The sequence below is a fragment of the Phocoena phocoena genome, chromosome 3 (assembly GCF_963924675.1).
Source record: "Phocoena phocoena chromosome 3, mPhoPho1.1, whole genome shotgun sequence".
NCBI lineage: Eukaryota > Metazoa > Chordata > Mammalia > Artiodactyla > Phocoenidae > Phocoena > Phocoena phocoena.
Genome location: NC_089221.1, coordinates 163,811,632 through 163,835,958, shown reverse-complemented (window position 1 = coordinate 163,835,958; position 24,327 = coordinate 163,811,632). Strand labels below are relative to the sequence as shown.

Genomic DNA, 24,327 nt, shown 5'->3' with positions numbered 1-24,327 from the left:
ACCGCCGGCAGGCACACGCCGAGCGCCCTGGGAGCAGTCATGGCAGATGGTCCGGTGGCGGAGGTGCTGCTGCAGCGGCTGGAGGCGGCCGATGGCGGCTTGGACAGCGCTGAACTGGCGGCCGAGCTGGGCGTAGAGCATCAGACCGTGGTGGGCGCCGTGAAGAGCCTGCAGGCGCTGGGTGAGGTGAGCTGGGCCGGTGATGCCGGGCCTCCTCGCTTTTGCACCTGCGGTTCCCTTGCCAGGAGGGCTCTGCCTCCAGGCCAGATTATCTCAGGCCTGGTTAGGAGTAATTGTATGTGTCCCGCCCACGGTGCGCAGGCGGGGAGTCAGGAACGAGTGAGGGCCCCGGGGTACGGATGTTCCTCATGCAGTAAACGTCCATTGAGGCATGATCAGTGTTGAGGGGGTGGAGAGGAGAATGGTGGACCAGAAAGACGCAGTCGCCGCCTTCACGCAGGCTGCGGTATAATGAATATACTCAAGTGACCGGAGGGATGGAGGAAGCACGGGGAACCCAGAGGTGTTAGCAGACCCAGCCTTGAGGATCAGGGAGAGTATCCCAAAGGAGCTGACAGCTGAGTCGGGTTTCTGCATTGAGTAGAAAAGCCACGGCACTTTAAGGATCAGTGGGGTAGGGAGGTGGCACAAGTGGTGAGAGAGACCCAGCAGAGCCAGATTCTGCGAGGCCTTGTAGGTCTTTGTCTCACAGGGGTACTGGGGGGCCATGGCAGGAGCTAGAGCCAATGAGATGTGTGTACTGCCTACATCACTCTTGGAAAGGATCGGTGCGGGCAGGACTGGAGGCAAGGGGACAGTGGCAGAGACTGGCACATCCCCAAACTACAGGGTATGGTACCTGGCTGTAGGGAGGCAGCTGGAATGGAGAAGGGATTCAGGTGAAGGAATGAAATAAGGTTCATGGAAATGTAGGGGTAGCTCGGATGAAGCCCAGCCTTCTGACTTGGACAAGGGAAGGGTGATGGAGCCAGAGGGGGAGGTTGCTGACCGACCCGTGGGTCACCCAGCAGGCTGGATCCATGAGGCTAGGACTCAAAAAACATAGCTGAAAACATCAAGCTTACATGATGTGCCCTGCTCTGGCCTCAGATACATTCCTCATCCAATCTTTGATGTGACCTTCAGTTGATGGCACTGTTAATTATCCCCATATTGCAGATGTGACAACTTCTAAGCACTGGTCAGAATCTTGATCATTGTCACTAGAAGGAACAGGCAAACCTGGATTTGAAGCCCGAGGTCGTCAGTGCAGAAAGGGATTGAAGCTATGGTGTATGGGATGACAGTACCTTGATTGATGTGAGTGACATTTGTGTAGGCTACTGAGGGTTAAGTGTTGGCGGTTTAATGTGGTTCATTGTAAGGATGATGACGATGATATTAATGTAGTAGTAGTTATATTTATGCAGCATTTGCTGCATACTAAGTGCTCTGCATCCTTTCTGTGTATTAATTTAGTTACTCAAAGCAACTCTCTGAGGTAGAGCCCACCACACCCTTCTCTCATGGATAAGAAAATTTGCTCAGGGACGTTAAGCAACTTTCCCAAGGTCACACAGCAAGAGAGGAGCAGAGCTAGGAATTAGAACGAAAGGGGAGCCTAGGGTTCCTGTGTGTAATGTGGGCAGCCTGGGTTCTTCTCTGACATCTGGCTACACTGAGATGCATGTAAGTGTGGAAATAAATCATTTCACCCGAGACTTTAAAAAAATCTTTCCCAGGTTCAAAAGTGATAGGATTTGTTCTTTGCCAGGCAGGTAATACCCTCAGTACTTGACCTCACCCTGGGAGGTGTGAATCATTTTTGTCATTTTTCCCGTGTCACAAAAGATCTACTGAGGCTCAACGAGGCGAGATCACTCCGCTGGGAAGTGGTACAGCTGAGAGGCAAAGCTGGCATCACAGGCTGTTCTTTGACCCGCGTCCCCAGTGCTGCGGCAAGGGGGTGCCTGGATCTGAACCCTGTCCCTGCCCGTGTCCCCTTGTTTTCCTACAGATAATCGAGGCTGAGCTGCGTTCCACCAAGCGCTGGGAGCTTACCACTGAGGGCGAGGAGATTGCCCGGGAAGGCAGCCATGAGGCCCGGGTGTTTCGCAGCGTCCCCCCAGAGGGCCTGCCCCAGAGCGAGCTCATGGTAGGAGTCTGAGTGGGCAGGGCCTAGGGAGGTGTTGGGATGAGGGCGACCCTTGTGTCCCCCTCACTGCAGCCTTGCTCCCACAGCGACTGCCCAGTGGCAAGGTGGGCTTCAGCAAGGCCATGTCCAACAAGTGGATCCGAGTGGACAAGAGTGCTGCCGACGGGCCCCGGGTGTTCAGAGTGGTGAGTCCCTGCCGGGCGGTGGTTGGACAGGTAGTCGGACAGTTGGGCCCCCTGCCCTCACGGCCCCTCACACCCATCACTGTGGCAGGTGGATAGCGTGGAGGATGAGGTGCAGCGGCGGCTCCAGCTGGTCCAGGGTGGACAGTCCGAGAAGCTGGGAGAGAAGGAGAGGAGCGAGCTCAGGAAGAGGAAGCTGCTGACTGAAGTGTGAGTGGGTGCCGCCCCCTAGGCTCACACCTGTGTCACCTGCATGGCCCTGGAGCTGAAGGGGAGCCATTCTGCCCACACTGGGCCAGGGTGGCCAGCTCTGTCATATGCTAGCTGTGTGACCTTGACCACGTCACCTGATCTGTCCAAGCTTCTGTTTATGCCTGTGTAAAATGGCTCCTTTTCACACAGGATTATGGGGTGATTTTATGGAGCAGAGCCTAGTGTGGAGTACACTCTCTAAACTTGACCTATTATTATCACTCCCAGCTATATGCCTAGTGCTTTGAACAGACCCTGGTACACATTAGGTTCTCAGTAAATGTTTGTTGAATGAGTAACTGCATGAACATAGGGATGTAGGTCGGGGCCAGCTAAGAGGATTCCAGAGATGGTAAGTGTCAGGAAGGAAATACAGCAGAATGACTTGGTGGGTGACTTTGGGGTCAGCATCAGATGGGAGGTCAAGGGAAACCACTTGGAGGAGGTAACAGCGTTGTCCTCTGGCCTCAGGAACCTGAAGACCTACTGGGTGAGCAAAGGCAGTGCCTTTAGCACCAGCATCTCCAAGCAGGAAACAGAGCTGAGCCCAGAGATGATCTCCAGGTAGGGGGTAGCCCCAGAGTTGGGGGCCGATGGGGGTGTGGTAGGCAGCCCCCACCAGACCCATGTACCCTGCATCCCCCCATAGTGGCTCTTGGCGGGATCGGCCCTTCAAGCCCTACAATTTCTCGGCCCATGGCGTCCTCCCTGACAGCGGCCACCTGCACCCCCTGCTCAAGGTCCGCACCCAGTTCCGGCAGATCTTCCTGGAGATGGGGTAAGCATGGGGCCAGGGGTGGGGCTAGCCCACCTGCTTGGCACAGGCAGGGCAGTCAGGCTGTGTCTCCCACCAGGTTCACCGAGATGCCGACCGACAGTTACATTGAGAGCTCCTTCTGGAACTTTGACGCACTCTTCCAGCCCCAGCAGCACCCAGCACGGGACCAGCATGACACCTTCTTCCTGCGAGGTGGGTGGGCCCCGCTGCACCATCAGAGGTGCCAGGACTGGACAGAGCCTTTTGGGGTGGCATACCGTTTTACAGGATAAACTCCATCCTCCTCAGTGTGGCCGACAAACCTGTGTGAGCTGCTATCATCAACTTCTGTTACCTTCTTCCACCTCCCCTCCTGCCCACCTCAGGGCCTTTGCCCGTGCTGTGGCTTCTGCCGAGAACTGTCTTCTCCCAGGTCTTCATGGCAGGCTCTGGCATGAAGCTTCTGTTCACATATCACCTCAGAGAGCCCACCCTGACATGCCCTTGTCCCCCCAAGTTCTGAAAGCTCCTCACTGCTAGTCTTCAACATTGCTTCCCAGTTCTTTCTTTCTTCCACAGTCCTTAGTACTCTCTGAAATTGAATGACTTTCCAAAATGGTGGTTGTTTCCCCCACCAGCAGGGCAGATGAGGCTGTTGGGTGCCTGTTACCTGGCCGGGAGCAACAGCGCCATTGTCATCATTTCAGCATCCAAAACTTGCTGAGCCGTGGGACTTCCCTGGTGGTCCAGTGGTTAGGGCTCTCCGCTTCCACTGCAGGGGGCCGCAGGTTTGATCCCTTGTCAGGGAAGTTCCACATGCCACGTAGTGTGGCCAAAAAAAAGAAAAAAAAAATATATAAAACTTACTGAGCTGTCACCGTCCTAATCTCTCCACCAACTATAGGAAGTAGACTGTTAGCCCTGTTTTGCAAATGAGGAAATTAGGTCTCAGAGAGGGGACATCACTTGCCCAGGGTCACAGCTTATAGGCGGTGGGCCTGGGATTTGATGTCAGGCTTTTAAGATGCACTAAAATTGTGTCTCTGGAAGGGAGTCATAAGAACTTGCACATTCGCTCAGCATATGACTGAGCTCCTGTGTGCCAAAGTCTCTGTGAAACACCTGGGTCACAGCCATGAATGAGACAGAAATCCTTGCCCTGATGAGACCCGCATATCCTGGTTGGGTGAGATATGCATTTAATCCTAAGTAAGCTGTAAACACGGCAATGAAAGATGGCAGTAAATGTGATGGGGGAATTGACGTTATGTTGGTGGGGGAGCACGCTGTCAATTTAAATTAAAGGCCGCGGGCTTCCCTGGTGGCGCAGTGGTTAAGAATCCGCCTGCCCATGCAGGGGACACGGGTTCGAGCCCTGGTGCAGGAAGATCCCGCATGCCGCGGAGCTACTAAGCCCGTGCACCATGACTACTAAACCTGTGCTCTAGAGCCCACGAGCCACAACTACTGAAGCCCACATGCCCAGAGCCCGTGCTCCACAACAAGAGAAGCCACCGCAATGAGAAGCCCGCGCACTACAACGAAGAGTAGCCCCTGCTTGCCACAGCTAGAGAAAGCCTGCACACAGCAATAAGACCCAATGCAGCCAAAAATAAATAAAATAAATAAATTTATTTTAAATTAATTAGATAAAGGCTGCTTGGGACTTCCCTGGTGGCGCAGTGGTTAAGATTCTGCCTGCCAACGCAGGGGACACGGGTTCAATGCCTGGTCCGGGAAGATCCCACATGCCGCTGAGCAACTAAGCCCGTGCGCCACAACTACTGAGCCTGCACTCTAGAGCTTGCAAGCCACAACTACTGAGCCTGCATTGCCACAACTACTGAAGCCCGTGCGTCTAGAGCCCGTGCTCTGCAACAAGAGAAGCCACCGCAATGAGAAGCCCGTGCACCGCAACGAAGAGTAGCCCCCGCTCGCCGCAGCTAGAGAAAGCCCACGCACAGCAATGAAGACGCAACGCAGCCAAAAATAAATTAATTTAAAAAAAAAAGTCTCCGTGCTCCCAATGCAGCGGGCCCGGGTTCGGTCCCTGGTGAGGGAACTAGATCCCACGTGCATGCCGCAACTAAGAGCTTGCATGCTGCAACTAAGGAGCTGGTGAGCCACAACTAAGAGGCACACCTGCCGCAACTAAGGAGCATGCCTGCTGCAACCAAGACCTGATGCAACCAAATAAATTTTTTTTTTTTTTTTGCGGTACGCGGGCCTCTCACTGTCGTGGCCTCTCCCGTTGTGGAGCACAGGCTCCGGACGCGCAGGCTCAGCGGCCATGGCTCACGGGCCCAGCCGCTCCGCGGCATGTGGGATCTTCCCGGACCGGGGCACAAACCCACGTCCCCTGCATCGGCAGGCGGACTCTCAACCACTGCGCCACCAGGGAAGCCCCAATAAAATATTTTTAAAAATAAAATAAAATGAAGGCTGCTTAAGCAAAGATGGAAGGAGGTCAGGGAGGGAGCTATGCCTGGGGAAGGAAAGTTCCAGGCAAAGGGAATGGCCAGTGCAAAGGCCCTGAGGCTGGCACATGCCTGGTGTGCTCACGGATCAGCAGGGAAGCCCTGTGGCTGGAGGAACTGATCAGTTAGGAGTGGGAGGAGAGAATTCCCCAGCAGTCCAGTGGTTAGGACTCTGCGCTTTCACTGCCTAGGGCACAGGTTCAATCCCTGGTCGGGGAACTAAGTCCTGTGCAGGATGGCCAAAAAAAAAAGAGGAAATGGGACCACGGAAGGTTCTGGGCAGAGGAGAGTTGTGACTGAGGTGTTCCCAGGTACCCTCTGGCAGCTGTGGAGGGCGGGGGAGGGAGCTGCCTGTGTCACTATCTGTTTTCAGGGCGGTGGCTATTTGAGAAATGCTCCTTGACTGACCAGATGTTGCTCTGTCCTGCCCAGATCCAGCCCAGGCCCAGCAGCTCCCAATGGACTACGTCCATCGCGTCAAGCGGACCCACTCTCAAGGCGGCTACGGCTCACAGGGGTAAGGCAGGACCCAGGACTTTGGGTCCTGGGCAGGACACCCAGGGGTGTCGGGGGAAAGAGGTTGGGGGCCGTGAGCTGCATCATGGACTTCCTGTATGTCCCTCTGAAGGTACAAATACAACTGGAAACTGGACGAGGCTCGGAAAAACCTATTGCGCACCCACACCACGTCGGCCAGCGCCCGTGCCCTCTACCGCCTGGCCCAGAAGGTGTGGCAGGGCTTGGGCAGCGTTGGAGGGGCCAGGGCTGACATCCTGACCTTCTCACCCATGCCCGGGCTTGGCCTGCCTCTCATCTCTAGAAGCCCTTCACAGCGGCCAAATACTTCTCCATTGATCGTGTGTTCCGGAATGAGACCCTAGATGCCACGCACCTGGCCGAGTTCCACCAGATCGAGGGCGTCGTGGCTGACCACGGCCTCACGCTAGGCCACCTCATGGGTGTCCTGCGGGAGTTCTTCACCAAGCTGGGTGAGCAGGCGGGCTGGGGTGGGCAAGCAGGAGGATGCCTTGGTCGTCAGCCTGACCCTCCCCCTTTGCCCCTCTCCTCCCCCTTTGCCCCACCCCCAACCCCACTCTGTTTGGCTGCCTCCCCACCCAGGTATCACCCAGCTGCGTTTCAAGCCGACCTACAACCCTTACACCGAGCCCAGCATGGAAGTGTTCAGCTACCATCAAGGTCAGGGTGGAACCCAGTACTGGGACAGGGAGGGAGGTCTCAGGCTGCCCATGGCTCAGCCCAGGTCCCCGTCACTGCCAAGCCCACACCCCACCTCCCAAGCTAACTGCCAGGCCCAGTATCACCCACACAAGCCGCCCCATCGTTCTCTTGCCTTCACAGGCCTGAAGAAGTGGGTGGAGGTTGGAAACTCTGGGATCTTCCGCCCCGAGATGCTGCTGCCCATGGGGCTCCCTGAGAATGTGTCAGTCATTGCCTGGGGCCTCTCCCTTGAGCGGTGAGTACCCAAACCACTTAGGGTATTGGCTGCCTTACTCAGGTGGCTTGCCAGGCATGGGGGCCTGCAGACTTTCAGCCCCATTCATTCGTTCATTCATTTGAGAAACGCTTAGTGAGCACCTGCTGTGTACTGAGTCCTGTGCTGTGATTATGACATACACATCTCTACTTCCATGAAGCCAGGGGTGCTAGTGGAACACAGAGGATGATAATTAGTGAGATAAATAACTCAACAAGTAAAGCTTAAAGTATGTCTAAAAGCAGTGTTATAGAGAAAACACAGCAGGGAGGGCTAAGGAGATGTCAGGGAAGGCCTCTCAGAGGAGGTGGCATCTGAGCAAAGACTGAAGGTGGGTGAATTGGTAAGCCGTGAGGATATCTGGGGAATGGCGTTCCAGGCAGAGGGAATAGCCAGTGCAAAGGCCCTGAGGCTGGAGCGGGCCTGCTGTGTTTGGAGAACACTAAGAAGGCCAGTGTGGTTGGAGGGAATGAGTGAGTGAAGGTGGAGAATGGGAGGAGATGAGGGTGGGGAGGTGACAGGACAGATTGAGCAGGGCCTTTTGAGCCCCAGGAAGGACTTGGGCTTTTACTCAAGGAAGGTGATAAGAGAGGTTCTGATCAGAAGAGAGCATGACCTGACCTCGTGTTAAACCATGTCATGTCCCCCCTCCCAAGCCCGACAATGATCAAATACGGCATCAACAATATCCGGGAGCTGGTGGGCCACAAGGTGAACCTGCAGATGGTGTACGACAGTCCCCTGTGCCGCCTAGATGCCGAACGGGGGCCCCCGTCGACACAGGAGGCCGCATGACACGAACCGCCCTGGATAGGCCGCCTTCCCCAAGACCCTGCTGCCCTTTGCATCCCTGCCAGTGACCCCCTTGTACTTACGAGGCCTCTGTGAGGCCAGTCCCCCTGCCCCTGGTATCTCCTCTTCCCCACTGGCCCCAGGGTCCCAGGGACAGGGGAGCGGGTAGCAGGTTCATTCTGTTGTCCACCTGTGAGGGTGGGCCTTGGGGAGCCCTGCAGACCAGCTGCTGGCTAATAAAGTGGGCACTTGCCCTCATCTGGTGCCTTTCCTTAGGGGTGGAGGGGTGCTGGAGCCCTGGGTGTGAGGCGTGGTGGGTTGGAGGTCTTGGATCTTCAGGAACCCCTGGCCAGCCTGAGCCAGATCCCACCAGGGAAGACTAGCTCCATCAGGCATTTACTGATATACCTCCTGGTGCCAGGTCTCTTCTAGGTGAAGGGAACAGAACCCCCTACCCCTGTGGAAGGGGCATTTGGGAAGGGGAGGCCAAGGCGGGCGTCGGGGCCCCAGGAGCCAGCATTCCCACCAACTGGGAGCCAGCATTGGTGGGGTGGGGCGTATAGCAAGCTAAGCCTTTAAAGCTGCCCTTTTTGTTTTTTTAAGAGCAGTTTTAGGTTCATAGCAAAATTGAGTGGAAGGTAAAGGGATTTCCTATAAACCCCCTGCCTTGACACATCATAATGACCCAAAGTCCATAGTTTACATTACAGTTGATTCCCTGTGTTGTATGTAGGTTCGGACAAACATATGATGACGTGTATTCATTCATTATTATGGTATCATAGAGAGTATTTTCACTGCTCTGAAAGTCCTCTGTGCTCCACACATTCATCCCTTTCTCCTCCCCCTAAAATACTACTCTTAAAAAAAAAAAAACTCTCAAGGATTTCAAATGAGCCCAGAATAGAGATGAATGAGTAGGATAAAGCTCCATGAACTCACCACTCACACTGAACAGTGAGCAGCATCTCACACCTGTTTCTATGGGAATATTTCAAAGCCAATCCAAGTCACCACGTCGCTCAGCCCAGATCTTCAGGGGCAGCACGCTTTTGGAAACATAGACAATTTTTTATGTAACCATGAGGCCACTTTTATACCCAGGGCAGTTGGCAGTCAGCTGAGACCATGGGTTTTGCTGGTCCCAGGGCCTGGGGGCACCAATCTTCCAAGGCTCCTCACTCAAATCTTTTGTTTATTTATAATTAAATAATCCAGGAATACAGAAAAATACTCCTTCATTCAATAAATGTACACCTTTACTTTTAAAATTTTTTTTTTTGAGGTATGGTTGATTTGCAATGCTGTGCCAATCTCTGCTGTACAGTGAAGTGACCCAGTTATACACATACAGACATTCTTTTTTAGTATTTTTTTGTTTGTTTTTTTTGCGGTACGCGGGCCTCTCACTGTTGCAGCCCCTCCCGTTGCAGAGCACAGGCTCTGGATGCGCGGGCTCAGCGGCCATGGCTCACGGGCCCAGCCGCTTCGCGGCATGTGGGATCTTCCCGGACCGGGGCACGAACCCGCGTTCCCTGCATCGGCAGGCGGACTCTCAACCACTGCGCCACCAAGGAAGCCCTCTTTTTTTATTTTTATTCTTTTCCAGTTTGGTTTATCACAGGATATTCAATATAGCTTCCTGTGCTATACATTAGGACCTTGTTGTCCATTTGTTCTAACTGTAATAGTTTGAAACGTGCATCTCTTAAGTGCCAGCAGTGTTCATGAGCTGAAGACCCAGCAGTGGGCAAAGCTGGCTCAGGTCCCTGCCTTCAGGAGCTGACGTGGGGTGGGGGTGGGGAGGGACCTGGGGAGGCATGAGAGACAGGATGAACAGATAAAGAAATGGGGGAGGGGTAGAAGCCATGTAAAAAGTAAAGGCTGGTGAGGGTGAAGCATGTATAATATGAAGCATAATACAGTAAGCACCCAAGAATCCACCCCTAGTTCATTCGAATCTGAGCATAGATTATATTTGCTTTGATCTTTGACTTTTTGGATCTGTACGACTAATGGTTTGAAGACCCTATGAGCTTGTCCTAGTTTCTTTTGCCCCCAGCCCACTAAGGTTGCTGCCTCCTGAATTTGGTATTTATTATTCTCATGTGCTTTTAAACTGTTGCTACTTAACATGTGTCACTTTAACAAGACACGGTTTCAATTTGCATGGTTTCGAATGTTACACAGACTGTGCACCATAAAAATCATCCTGCATCTTCTGTGTTGCCTTTGTTTTGGTTTGGTGCCAGTGTGTTTGTGTATGCATGCTTAAAAGTAAGTCTGAGGGGCTTCCCTGGTGGCGCAGTGGTTGAGAGTCCGCCTGCCAATGCAGGGGACACGGGTTCATGCCCCGGTCCGGGAAGATCCCACATGCCACGGAGCGGCTCGGCCCGTGAGCCGTGGCCGCTGAGCCTGCGCATCCGGAGACTGTGCTCCGCAACGGGAAAGGCCACAGCAGTGAGAGGCCTGCGTACCAAAAAAAAAAAAAAAAAGATTTTTCCCAGTAGATAATCCTCAAATCTTTAAATCTGATGCTGCAGGAAGATGCATCTCACGTAACTTGTAGCTTTGCCACAAGATACTGTTAGCCACTGTTTATTAAACTCTTAATGTGTTCCAAATGTTTATCCCTGAAACCCTTATAATAGTCTCATGTTTTAGATTTTATCACCTTGCTATTTGACAAAGATGGGTTTTGAGAGTGAGTGGCAGTTTAATGATCACCCCCATTGGTAAGAGCCCAGATTGAAACCCAGTTCTCCAGAACGTAGGTGTTAAGGTGTGTGCTCTAGTGTGAGGCCAGGGACAGAGCCCTGCACAGAAGGGCTGAGCGATGTGAGCAGATTCCCACTGTCTCCCTTTTGTGAGCAATGTGACAGGTGTCCCGAAAAGGAGCTCCATCTCCTTCCCAGTCAGTTGGGACGAAGTCCCAACCCTTCATCCTTCACCCACTGCTTCCCCCCAGCCCTGCTCACGCCACCAGGCCTGGCTACTCCTCAAAGGCACTGAGCTTGCTCAGACCTCAGGGCCTTTGGCCAACCATTTCAAATCCTTTGCCTTTTTTTTTTTTTTTTTGCGGTACGCGGGCCTCTCACTGTTGGTGGCCTCTCCCGTTGCGGAGCACAGGCTCCGGATGCGCAGGCTCAATGGCCATGGCTCACGGACCCAGCTGCTCCGCGGCATGTGGGATCTTCCCGGACCGGGACGCGAACCCGTGTCCCCTGCATCGGCAGGCGGACTCTCAACCACTGCGCCACCACGGAAGTCCCCTTTGCCCATTTTTTAACTGGGGTTTTTCTGTCTCACTGAGTTGCAAGAGGTCTTTGTAGATACTGGATACAAGTTAAATACTTTCTCCCAGTCTGTGGCTCCTTGTGTGCCAATTACTATTATTGTTGTCACTATTAATTCATTACTGTTATTACTACTCTTATTATTAAGGGGTATGGGCCCAACCCTTAAGGGCCAGGCCCCCATGCTTTCAAGGAGCTTCTGGTTTTGGAGTGCAGGTAACTGATTCAAGGTGGTAACTGCATGAACTTTTTCACTGAGGGCAATAGGTCGTAATCAAGGGACAGCAAAGGTCAGAATTTTTTATTGGAAAGACCTCCGGGCAGAGCAGATGAACGGTTCTCACCATTCCCCTACTGACCTTGGGCCCTGGAACCTCACACATGCGCACACGCGCGCTCAGCGACCACAGGCTCGTCCCGGCGGTGCCGGCTGCGCGCGCAGCCCCTAGACAGCCCAACCGCCACTTAACGGCCGCCCCCGCCCCGCTGCGCGCGCAAGTTCCCAGAAAGAGGCGGGGCCAGGAGTGCGCACCGCTGCCCATCTTGGGGGCGGGGCATTCCGGGGGCGGGGGAGGCGCGTGCGCAGAGGGCGCGAACAAGAAGGCGGGAAAAGACGGAATGGAGCGGCAGGGAGTACGCTGCGCTTGTTTCCTTCGCGCGGGCGGCGGGCGGCGGGCGGACGGGCAGGGAATGGCAGCGATCTTGGGCTTCCCCGACGAACCAGAGCCCTGCCGTTTGTCTCCTGCCATCGCGGCCCCTCCTCGCCCGACTGGGCTCCGATTTCCTGACTGACCTACCGGGCCCTGACTAACCGACTGATTGTGCGACTGACGCACTGACAGCCCAGGCAGGACCGACTTCCACGCATGGCGAGTGGCAGGAGTAGGGTAGAGAGAGACTCAGACATCCACGCGCCTCACCCGTTTTTCTTCTTTTCTCCTACCTCTTTCCCTCCTTGAAGGCCTTGAGCCGACTCGCACACCAGTTAGCCCAGGCCCCCCAGCACTCCATCCGGAGCACCTGTCCTCACCCCGGCCCCTTCAGGTCTCCCCACCTCAGTCCTCCTGTGCTCCAGGCACAGGATCCCCGCGGTCCTCGTGGTGCCCGTCCCAGCACCCCCCGTCTCTTCTGCGGGTCCCCAACATGCCGCATCGGCAGACAGAGGTGCCCAGGGTTGACGGGGCGGGAGCAGGGGGATCTGACTACTTCTCGCCCTCCTTCGACCTCTCAAGCGCTGGCCGTGCTCACAGGTGGACATGCCCCAGATAGAGTGCAAGGACCAGGAGCCACAGCTGTTGGGAGAGAGCCAGGAGCAGCAGCAAGGCGAGGAGAGCCGCGAAGAGGAGGCTGGTCGAGGGCCAGCTAGGTGAGGAAGAACCCGGCCCATCGAGTCCAAACAGACCCCTGAGTCCCTCTCATTCACCCTTTTCTTCTGCAAGACCCTACCAGTGTCTGCTCTTGTCGCATTTGTTGCACATACTCGTCCAGCATCTCCCATGTGCGTGGGATGGAAGTGCTGGGGACACAGCAGTGAGGTGACGTTCTAGGAGAACGTCTATAAACTTGGGAATATGCAGTAGTCAGGGGATGCTAAGTGCTCTGAGGAAAAAAATAGGGAGGGAGTGACAGGTGACCCGTTTATTTATTTATTTATTTTTAAGTTGATAAAATACATTTTGTTTATTCTGATGCAAAGCCAGTCTAAATCAGCTAAGTCTAAATTATAAAATAAGCTTTTAACAACTAGGAAACAACTTTTATATATATGCATTAGCCAGTCTAAATTAATCCAGCCAAGTATTGCTTTGAAGAGGCCCTTAGATACCTGGAGTTAATTTGAAAATGAAGAAGAAATTGCTTAAGAACATCATATAGCAGTTCCTGTTCAAAAAAGCTGTGTATTGGGGTGGCCAAAAAGTTTGTTCGAGTGTTCCATAAAATGGTCAGAAAAAACCCGAACGAACTTTTGGGCCAACCCAGTATGATGCCTGTGAACTCCCCTCCTCCCAAGAGTCTACAGCTACATATGGAAAAATTTCCTCTTATAAAAACCTAAAGGCGGGGCTTCCCTGGTGGCGCAGTGGTTGAGAGTTTGCCTGCCGATGCAGGGGACACGGGTTCATGCCCCGGTCCGGGAAGGTCCCACATGCCGCGGAGCGGCTGGGCCCGTGAGCCATGGCCGCTGAGCCTGCGCGTCCGGAGCCTGTGCTCCACAACGGGAGAGGCCACAGCAGTGAGAGGCCCGCGTACCGCAAAAAAAACAAAACAAAACAAAACAAAAAAACCCTAAAGGCTGGCTGAGTAATAACTACACATTAGGCAAATGAGAAGAAAATCACATCAAAGTGGGTAGGAAAGGCTAGGAAACAATCTCACCATATACCCTACCCCAGTGCGGTGTCCCACAAGCAGGAAGGAACTCAGACCCTGGAGCTTCTCCCTGAGGACTGAAGGGTTCAAACCCACTCCTCAGGCATGTCGACTTTTTTTAAAGAGGTGAATTGTTGCACCTGAGACCATGTGGCCTGCAAAGCAGAAGACTTCCTATCTGGCCCTTTATAGAAGTTTGTAGTCCTCCGGACTAAAAGGCTCCCTCTAGCTGCTGTGTAGAGAATAGATTATTGAGGGCAGGATTGGAAGCGGGGAGGCCAGTGATTAGGCAATTGGAATAATTTATGTGCAAGATGACCCTAACTTGACCCAGGGTGGATCCATGTAGGTGAAGAGAAGTGGTCAGATTCTGGATAGATTTAAGAAGATAGAACTAACATAAACTGCTAGGGGATTCGATGTTGGAGTGAGAGAAAGAGTAGTGTCATGGATGACTTTAAAAAGACATTGTTGTCTTGCACATTTATTCACCAAGTATTTATCAAGGGTCTTCTTTACCCAAACACTGTTTTAGATGCTGGGGATACAATAGTGAACAAATCAGAATTCCTGCTCTCTTGGAGTTGACTTTCTTTCACTTAGTAATACACACTTAGTAATTTACACAATGTACCCCAGTTTATTTATGTACTCGCCTATTGAAGGACATCTTGGTTGCTTCCAAGTTTTAGAATTATGAATAAAGTTGCTATAAACATATGCAGGTTTTGTGTGGATGTAAATTTTCAGCTCCTTTGGGTAAATACCAAGGAGCACAACTGTTAGATCATATGGTAAGAGTATTTTTAGTTTCGTAAGAAACTACCAAAATGTCTTCCGAAGTGGCTGAACCATTTTACATCCCTGTCTTCAATGAACGAGAGCTCCTGTTTCTCCACATCCTCACCAGCATTTTGTGTTGTCAGTGTCTTGGATTTTCCCCATTCTAACAGGCAGTAGTGGTATCGTTGTGTTGATTTGCCGCTTCTTTACGAAGTATGAAGTTGAACATCTTTTCATATACTTGTTTGACATCTGTATATCTTTTTTGGTGAGGTATCTGTTCAGATCTTTTGCTTATTTTTAAATTGGATTTTTTGTTCTCCTATTGCTGAGTTTCAAGAGTTTTTTATATATTTTGGGTGTCAGTCCTTTATCTGATTTGTGTTTTGTAAAGATTTGCCCCCAATCTGCGACCTGTCTTTTCATTCTCTTAATGGTGTCTTTTGCAGAGTAGAAGTTTTAAATTTTAATAAAGTCCAACTAACCAATTTTTTCTTTTGATATTGTATCTAAGAAGTCACCACCAAACCCAAAGCCATCTAGATTTTCTCCTATGATATCTTCTAGGAGTTTTATAGTTTTGTGTTTTAATTTAGGGATATCTATTTTGAGAAAAAATTTTGTGAAATGTACAAGGTCTGTGTCCAACTTCACTTTTTTTGTATGTGGATGTCCAGTTGTTCCAACACCATTTGTTGAAAAGACTCTCCTTTCTCCATTGAATTTTCTTTGTTCCTTTGTCAAAGATAAGTTGACTATATATGTGTGGGTCTATTTCTGGGCTCTCTATTCTGTTCCATTGACCTATTCTCTATTCTTTCACCGGTACCACACTATCTGGATCGCTGCAGCTTTATAGTAAGTCTTGAAATCAAGTAGCGTCAGTCTTCCAACTTCATTCTTCTTTAATATTGTGTTGGCTATCCTGGGTCTATTGCCAAGCTGCCTTTCTAAAAGGTAGATAATTTTTTTAAAATGTGATTTCACTTGGTGGCAAGTGCTGTGAAGAAACAAAACAGAGAAGGAGCAACTAGAGTGACAGGGAGTTTAGAGTAGCTGGAGATCGCTAAGGAGGTCACATGAGGAGGAGCCAGCCAGGAGGTGCCCAGGACTCCAAACATTCCAGGCAGAGGGAGCTGCAAGTAGCAAGTCCCTGAGGCAGGAGCAGGCCTGGTGTGTTCACAAAACAGTGGGAAGGCCAGCATGTCAGTCATTGTGATTGGCAGCAGTGACACCCAGGGTACACTGACAGACATGCTCATACACTCCCAGTGCTTCCATCTGACAGGAAAGGCATATGCTGAACAAGTACTGACATGGAGGAGCTCAAGTAGCTAGGAAAACGTTTCCCTTGTGGGCAGGGGAGTGAGTGCCAGAGGAGGACTCAGCACAGGCTAGGTTGCAGGGCATTTTGTCGGCTGTGGACTTGATCCTAAGGATTTTTTTTTTTTTTGGTAACAGCTTTATTGAGATATAATTCATATACCATACATTTCACTTACTTAAAATGTACAATTCAGTTGTTTTTAGTACATTCACAGAGCTCTGCAACCATTACCACAGTCAACTTTTTAACATTTTCATTGCCCTGAAATAATCCTTTGACCCCTTAGCTGTCACCTCCCAGTCCCTGCGTCCTTCCCAGTCCCTGGCAACCACAACTCTACTTTCTGTCTCTACAGATTTGCCTCTGCTGGATATTTCATATAAGTAGAATCATACAATTATGTGGTCCTTTGTGACTGGCGTCTTTCACTGAGCATAATGTGTTCAGGGTTCATGCATGTTGTTGTAACATGTATCAGAACTTCATTCCTCTGTGTGGCTGAATAATATTCTATATTATGGATGTACCACGTTTTATTTGTCCATCCGTCAGCTGATGGAAATTTGGGTTGTTTCTGCTCTTTGGCTCTTGTGAGTAATGCTGCTATGAACACCCATGTACACGTTTTCATTTCTCTTGGGTAGATACCTAGGTGGGGAATGGCTGGGTCATAGAAGTAACATGCTCAGGTTCCTGTTATAAAAAGACACCGGCTGCTCTGTGAAGAATAGGTGGGAGGGGGCATGAGTGGACCTGGGAGATAAGTGGGAGGCTTCTGCAGGGGTGGCATCTAGCAGGACAGATGGAGAGAAGATGAGGGGGGTCATTTAGTGAGGCATGAGGAAGGTGATGAGCTGAGGATGTCTCCCAGCTGCAGTGTGCTGGAGCCAGCTCCTGCCCGCAAGAGCCGGTTCTACACATCACTTCCCAACCTGGCATTTAGGAACTTCATGTTAGTAGCTTGAAATTGGCTATAGTGGGAGTCTCTGCACCATGGAAATTGGCAAACACTACAAATCAAGGCTTCCCCTGCCACTCCTGCTCCCCGCTTTCTGGCTTGGGGCAGTTTCCAGCTGGCAGAAGCACAAGTTGTATTTTGCCCTTGTTGAGTCTGAGGTGACCAGAGAAATACACATGAATGCGTCCAAGATGGGGGCTGGACTTTCTGATGCAGAATTCGGGGGGGGGGGGCAGGGGCTGGAGATGGTGCTGCTTCAGTGAAGGAGCTCACCTGGGGATAGAATGAGGCTCAGGACGGGGCGCCTGAGGACTGCACCACGCACGAAGCCAGCTTCCTCTTGCCTCCCAGATTCCTCAGTTGTAAACAACACCGCAGGGCGGAATGGTTTCCAGGTGAGTGCAGTCAATTGGAGACCAGAAAAAAAAAGAATAACTGAAGTAGTTTGATAACACCTTCCTGCAAATAGTGTGTTTAGACTGGGATCTAAGTGGTGAGGAGACACAGACAATTGCGAATCATTGAGAGACTTCGAGGAGTTCCAAAAGAGCTTTGGGCTGAGAAGCAGATGGATTAGGACCAGTGCAAGGACCAGTTAATAGATCCAGCAGCAGACTCTCAGTGACATGATTAAAATGTGAGCACGTTTCAGGCGAGAAGAGCAGAGGGTGAAAGGAATGGGCTCCGCAGCTTCGATTCAAACCTTCCCCCTTCCTGGCTGTACTTCAGCAAAACATCGTTTTGCCCAAGCGCCAAAGATTCTGTTGTGTTCCTCCTTGAATGTTTGACTAGCTTTCCTCCCCTCCTGGGACTGCCGCCTGCGGTGGTCATAAGTGGCTGGCGGATTGTTTACTTGTATATCTGTTAGAGGCCATGGAGGGAGGGCCCCACCAGCAGGTGGCTCTGGCTCACACGCCTGCCAATCACAGCTTTACCTGGAGCGAACAGATGGTCTCTTCGCTTAAACCCATTTCCTCCGCAGTTCCCGGGCCCCCTGCCAGCCTGAGCTCTTCTCAGGAACTAGGTCCTAATCCTCAAAGCCGAATTAGGTACTCCTTAGAAGGACAGACCGTCATAGATGGGCGGAGGGATGTGTTCACAGCCCCCATCCCGACCCCCCACTGCCCTACCCCGTGCACACGCGGCCTGCTGTGTTGAGCTGACTTCCATTCCCTGGCCTCCATCCAGGGTTGGGCCACAGAGGCAGGCCCGGGAATGGGGGGAAGCCGGTGGAGAGGACATGGTGCATTTTGTTTATTAAAGTTAATTGGTGAATGCAGGCCCAGGGAAGCCTATGATTCATTAGCATCCTGATTATACGCAGCTGCTGAGTATTAGGAAAAATGAAATGGAAAGGAATAAATCCCCAAAGGAGAGGTTGGGAAAAATCAAGAAGCTCTCGGCAGACATCTGATGCAGGCCTTTGTCCCATAACGAAATTTGGGTGAGCCGAATTCCACTGATTTTTCACCATTTGTGTAGCTGCCACGAAGACCAGTTCCAGCTTTATCCCTTGAGCTTGAAAAAGGAGCAACTCCGAACAGTTAGCAGCTCAAGCAGGTTGTGAGCAATTACACAAAAAGAAGCACCTGGTTCTATCATTGATTTTAATTTCAGAATCCTATACTGTTGGGACAACAAAGCAACTTCGGGTGCAAAGTGGCTTAAGAGCAAGAATGTTACATCTGGCTCTGGCTCCAGCAGCAGCTCATTCATTTAGGTATTCGGCAAATGGTTGTGATGCCTTTGGAATGAAGGCAATGCAGCCCCTGCCCAGAGTGGCGCCTGGGGGGAATCTAGTGTACAAACTGGCAGTGTTGTGATTAGAAAGCAAAGGTGAGGTAAGGATGCTCCAAACGTTGCCTCGTGAAGTTGACAGAAAGGAAAAATCATTTCAGGCAAAGGCTGACGAGTTTGGTGAAATTGTGGAAAGTTTCAAGTTGCTGGGAGTGGAGTCTGAAAAGAGAAGGTGGAGGCCAGGGCCCTGGAAAGCCTTGTGTGCTGTGCTAGGGAATTTACTTGCTTCTGCAGCTGATAGGGGCTCTTGTAGGCTGTGGAGCAGAAGTGGGACATCGGATTGCGGTTATAAGGTCACTAGGGCCCAGGTGAGAATGATAGGCGTGGGGTTGTGAATGGTTGGGTGGCGAGGAGAGGATAGATTTGGGAGAAATTAAGGAGGTGGAAATGAAAGGATTTTGTGACAGGATTTGGAAGGACAGAGAGAAGCCAAGCTCCAGGCTGACTGCTAAGTTTCTGGCTTGGGAACCAGGTGGCTTTTGGTGTCATTCAATGAAATGAGGAGGGAGGACAACATTGGGCTGAGTTCCTCGACCAGGGATCCCCTGCATTGGAAGCGTGGAGTCTTTTTTCTTTTTAAATTAATTAATTTATTTATGGCTGCATTGGGCTTTCTCTAGTTGTGGCGAGCAGGAGCTACTCTTCGTTGCGGTGCGTGGGCTTCTCACCGTGGTGGCTTCTCTTGTTGCGGAGCACAGGCTCTAGGTGCGCGGGCTTCAGTAGTTGTGGCACATGATTTTAGTTGCTCCGCGGCATGTGGGATCTTCCCATACCAGGGCTCGAACCCGTGTCCCCTGCAGTGGCAGGCGGATTCTTAACCACTGCACCACCAGGGAAGTCCTGGAAGCATGAAGTCTTAACCACTGGACCGCCAGGGAAGTCCCTGGTGTGCAAATTTAGAGGAGTTTGAAATGCCTCTGGGACAGCCAAGTGGAATGGGCCTGGGGATAGTCAGGTACCTTGTTGGGAGCTCAGAAGTTTGGGAGAAGGCTTCCCTGGTGGCGCAGTGGTTAAGAATCCGCCTGCCAATGCAGGGGACACGGGTTCGAGCCCTGGTCCGGGAAGATCCCACATGCCGCAGAGCAATTAAGCCCGTGTGCCACAACTACTGACCCTGCGCTCTACAGCCCGTGAGCCACAACTACTGAAGCCGGTGTGCCAGAACTACTGAAGCCCATGCATCTAGAGCCCGTGCTCCGCAACAAGAGAAGCCACCACAACGAGAAGCCTGCGCAATGCAACGAAGAGTAGCCCCCGCTCACCGCAATTAGAGAAAGCCCACATGCAGCAAAGAAGACCCAACACAGCCAAAAATAAAATAAATAAAATAAATAAATTAATTTTTTAAAAAAGAAGAAGTTTGGGAGACATGAAAGCATGGATGGTAATGAAAACCCTTGCTAGTCATTCATTCTTTTATTTGATGCACTTTTATTATTCTTCCCATGAGAGGTAGGTACCGGGGACAGCAAAACATTTTTAACAAGAACGCCCAGGGAGACTTTAGTTGGTCTGTTGTTTTCTAGCTGATATGAGGCTTTGCTATAAAATGTCTGCCTTAATCAGAGGCATGCTTTCTCATCTTGACAAATGCACTGAACACAAGTGTCTGGCTTTGGAGGCAGATGAACTTGCATGCTTTGTGTGAAGCCAGAGGAGGGAGGACTAGATCAGTATCCTTCACTCATTCAGCAAACAGTGGAGGACTTAATATGTGCTGGATGCTGGGAATGCAGAGATAAATGGGGAGATAAGGGTGTGAACAGTGACAAGCATAGGTCATAGGCGGCTTTGAGATGCCGTGGTCTGGGCTAGGTCTCACAGTCAGAGAGCAAATGCAAAGGCCCAGGGGCAAGGAAACTTCTGGTAAGGAATACACGAGGACAAGGACACAGCCAGCGTCTCAGGCCTGAGGACTTTTGTGTCAGTGAGAGCCTGGCTCTCATGCACCCAGGTTTCACTGTGCTTGCATCCTGGGCCAAAATGAAGAGCTCAGGCAGTCGGGGAGAAGTCAAAAAAATAGTTGTATGGAGGAAGCATCCAAAAATCAAGACGTGTTTTTCTAAGTAGCTGTGCCTGCCTTGCAGTCATGGCTGACTTTATGGTTGTGTGTGAACTGGTGTGTTGAGGAACTGCTGTGTTGGCACCTCCGAGTCAGCCATTCAGAGCTGGAAGCACCTCAGGGGGCGAGGAGGAAACAGAACTTTGGGGGAAGCAGGACACAGGCTGGGGGTCAGGCCAACTGGGCACCACACCCGGCTCTGCACAGACTGGCTGGTGATCCTGAGAAAGTGATACAACCACGCTGAGCCTGTGTCCTCAGCTATGAGGTAAAGATGATGGGGATAGACCCCAAAGGATGGCTGTGAGGATGCAGCAAGATGAGGCATGTAGTTTAGCATGGTGCATGGCAGATAAAGCAAAGAAATGGCCAAAAAAAAAAAAAAGCAACTTACCTTAAACATTTTAGCTTAATTTAAAACACCAATGGGTCTGCTGATCAGATTGCACCATTTTTATTTTTTTTGCATAAACCTCATTCATAATGCATTACCCACAATTTCCACTTTTGTGTTTTTATAGCAGAGCAAAAACTTACAGGCCTCGACAAAGCGATCTGTATGCAGGATCCTAGATTTTTATGTTCTTGGTCCCAATATATAGCTGTCTCCCCCACACTTGATTTAATAGTTATGTTTTATTAGGGTCACCTTTATTCATTCCATTTATCTTTATTAGACACCTGTCCCTTTTTCACATGTCACTAGCTAACACGATATTTAATGAATTGCATAATTATAGCCGTGTACAATGTGGGACAAACATAACTAACTCTTTGGAGGGGTATTTTTGAAATTTTTATTTTTTAACATAACTACCTCTTTTTTAAATTTTTATTTATTTATTTTTGGCTGTGTTGGGTCTTCGCTACTGCGCGCAGGCTTTCTCTAGTTGCGGCGAGTGGGGGCTACTCTTCGTTGCAGTGCGCGGGCTTCTCATTGCGGTGGCTTCTCATTGCAGAGCACGGGCTCTAGGCGTGCGGGCTTCAGTAGTTGTGGCTCACGGGCTCTAGAGCACGGGCTCAGTAATTGTGGCACACGGGCTTAGTTGCTCCGCGGCATGTGGGACCTTCCCCCACCAGGGCTCGAACCCGTGTCCCCTGCATTGGCAGGCGGATTCTTAACCACTGCGCCACCAGGGAAGCCCCCCATAACTACCTCTTGACAGGCCACCTTACCTGATGGGAGCAGAGACACGCGGGTACACTAGCCCCAGGTGGTCTGCATGCTGCTATGAGCATCACTAAGTAGGTTTAGAAAGGGATGGAAAGGGATTCAGCAGGCTGGTGACAGGAATATCATCTAAGAAAGCATCTAAACTATTTTTATTATTATTGATGCTCATTTCAAAGCAGCAAGTTGGTGTAATAAAACGACTGTGGGCTTTGCAGTCAGGCAGATCTTCTTGTTTGGGAACCTTGGGCAGATTTTGTTTGTGCTCCTGGGTCTGTTTTCACAGTTATAAGATGGGATGCCATCCCTGCCTCTCGGGGTGGGGGTGGGGGTGTATGTGTGAATGAAATAAGAAGTGTCACCCACGAGAGACACACAACACAGGTTCTCCTCCCACCACAGAGCTAATTCAGATCAGCCACTGTCAGCAGAGTTTGGCGCTGATCCCCGTTTCCTATACTTTCAGAAGCCAGGTTTCTAGCCCCTCTAGTGCCACCTCCAGTGCCAACCGCCAGCTGATGATGCTGGAAGGGAAGTCAGGACCCTACTTCTCCTCTCTGGACTCGAGCATCGACATCCTGAAGAAGAGGGCCCAGGAGCTGATCGAAAACATCAACGAGAGCAGGCAGAAGGACCATGCCCTCATGACCAACTTCAGAGACAGCCTCAGGATCAAGGTGACGGATTTCCCCCTACATACTGCCAAGCCCCAGTGAAAGGGGAGGGGGTTCTTTATGTAAAAAGTGAAAGGGGAGGGAATGAACCGCAGTTATGTTCCCAGCATGGTGCTAGGCAATTTGCATGCAGTACCTCATTTCACCCTTACAACAATCCTGCAAAGAGATTGGACCCATTTTGTAGATGGGAAAAGTAAGGTTTGGAAATAATTTGCCTAAGTGAGAGAACCAGGATAAGAAGCCAAGGTTCATCTGCACCCACAGCCCAGGCCCTTACTTCATGCCAGGACTAAGGGCTGTGGCAGGAGGGCATTGAGGCATAACCTGCATTGTCACACCCATTTGTCCTCCAGAAGTTGAATGATTTGTGACAGGAGAGTGGAGGTCCCTGGACATGGCTGGGGCTTATGTCTAACAAAGCCTGATGTTATGTTCAGGTCTGGTGTTAATGGTTGTCCCCGCCGATGCTTCTTCAGGATGCGTAATGGGTCCTGTGAGCTGGACAGCTTGTGGATTCCACATGTCATCTCTCGATGACAGGCTGACTTTTTTCCCTGCCCCCCACCATCCTTACCTACCTTGTACATAGAAAATTTAGAGAGTAGAGAAAAATATAACATAGCAGAAAAAATATAAAAACACCCTGATACCACCACCCAGAAGCCACTTTGTTGCATGTTTTCTTCCAGTCTCTGTTCTATGTACTTTCCTCCTAACCTGGTTGAGCTTATACTATATACATAATTTTGCAACTTGTTTTTTTTTAATATTTATTTTATTTTATTTTATTTTTTTTCTTTTGGCTGCGTTGGGTCTTAGTCACGGCACACGGGATCTTTGCTGAGGCATGCGGGATCTTTTTCCTTACAGCACGCGGTCTGCTCAGGTTTCTCTCTAGTTGCGGCGCGCAGTCTTCTCTCTAGCTGTGGCGTGAGGGTTTTCTTCTCTCTAGTTGTGGTGTGTGGGCTCTGCGGCACACAGGCTCTCTAGTTGAGGTGTGGGAGCTCAATAGTTGTGGCACGCGGGCTTAGTTGCCGCACGGCATGTGGGATCTTAGTTCCCCGACCAGGGATTGAGCCCGCATCCCCTGCACTGGAAGGCGGATTCTTTACCACTGGACCACCGGGGAATTCTCGCACCTTGCTTTTTAAAAAGAAAAACTTAACATATAGGCAATTTCACCTCCAGTCACAGGAGTTGTTTTTACCACTTTTATAAGATAAATTGCAGAAATCTTAAAGAGCCAGCTAGAACAAATGTCTTGTGATGCCTCTTGTTTGACTTTCCAAGAACATCTTATTCTTTCAAAGGTTTCAGACCTGACAGAGAAGCTAGAGGAGAGGATGTATCAGATTTATAATCACCACAACAAGATCATTCAGGAAAAGCTTCAAGAGTTCACCCAAAAAATGGCAAAGATCAGTCACCTGGAAACAGAGCTCAAAGAAGTGTGCCACAGCGTGGAGACCATGTACAAAGACCTGTGCGGCCAGCCTGAGGTAGGACTGAACTCATGCATGCACATGGGTGCCGCCAGAGGAACGAGAGTTGTAGCAGCTAAGGTGAAAGTAAATGTCAACAGAGAACAAGGACATTAGCACCACCGGGCCCTAAACCCCACAGGGGCCACACTATTACTGCAAAAGCCCTGGGGCTCTTGCCATCCCACTTGTGGCGCCGTGCTCCCCTGTAATGTGGGGAGTCCGAACTGAGAAGCTGGACCGTTATTTCCCACACTGTGCATCAGCTTTGTGGTGACAGAAAGGACAACGTCCC

General features: G+C 50.8%; 2 protein-coding genes across 3 annotated transcripts; both read left to right on the top strand.

Annotated features, from left to right (window-relative positions):
- Positions 1 to 8,368, top strand: FARSA (phenylalanyl-tRNA synthetase subunit alpha). 2 transcript variants are annotated; one of them, XM_065873478.1, is made up of 13 exons: positions 1 to 186; positions 2,018 to 2,155; positions 2,242 to 2,340; positions 2,429 to 2,547; positions 3,061 to 3,153; positions 3,239 to 3,367; positions 3,444 to 3,559; positions 6,256 to 6,340; positions 6,452 to 6,551; positions 6,644 to 6,812; positions 6,943 to 7,020; positions 7,183 to 7,297; positions 7,975 to 8,368. In XM_065873478.1, the coding sequence occupies exons 1-13, from the start codon at positions 40 to 42 to the stop codon at positions 8,111 to 8,113; spliced, it is 1,527 nt and encodes a 508-aa protein (XP_065729550.1). In that variant the 5' UTR covers positions 1 to 39; the 3' UTR covers positions 8,114 to 8,368. The 2 variants fall into 2 exon arrangements, with proteins under 2 accessions (XP_065729550.1, XP_065729551.1); XM_065873479.1 differs by having other exon boundaries at positions 18 to 186; positions 6,647 to 6,812.
- A 3,656-nt stretch (positions 8,369 to 12,024) lies between these two features.
- Positions 12,025 to 24,149, top strand: SYCE2 (synaptonemal complex central element protein 2). Its single transcript, XM_065873818.1, has 4 exons — positions 12,025 to 12,039; positions 12,657 to 12,772; positions 22,377 to 22,551; positions 23,862 to 24,149. The coding sequence occupies exons 1-4, from the start codon at positions 12,025 to 12,027 to the stop codon at positions 24,147 to 24,149; spliced, it is 594 nt and encodes a 197-aa protein (XP_065729890.1).
- Positions 24,150 to 24,327: the final 178 nt, after the last annotated feature.

Coding starts and splice junctions, on each gene's coding strand:
- FARSA (XM_065873478.1), top strand. CDS start 40: ATGGCAGATGGTCCGGTGGCGGAGGTGCTGCTGCAGCGGCTGGAGGCG. Junction 187..2,017: donor GCCTGCAGGCGCTGGGTGAG/GTGAGCTGGGCC, acceptor GTTTTCCTACAG/ATAATCGAGGCTGAGCTGCG. Junction 7,298..7,974: donor TGGGGCCTCTCCCTTGAGCG/GTGAGTACCCAA, acceptor CCCCCTCCCAAG/CCCGACAATGATCAAATACG.
- SYCE2 (XM_065873818.1), top strand. Junction 12,773..22,376: donor GCTGGTCGAGGGCCAGCTAG/GTGAGGAAGAAC, acceptor TGCCACCTCCAG/TGCCAACCGCCAGCTGATGA. Junction 22,552..23,861: donor GAGACAGCCTCAGGATCAAG/GTGACGGATTTC, acceptor ATTCTTTCAAAG/GTTTCAGACCTGACAGAGAA.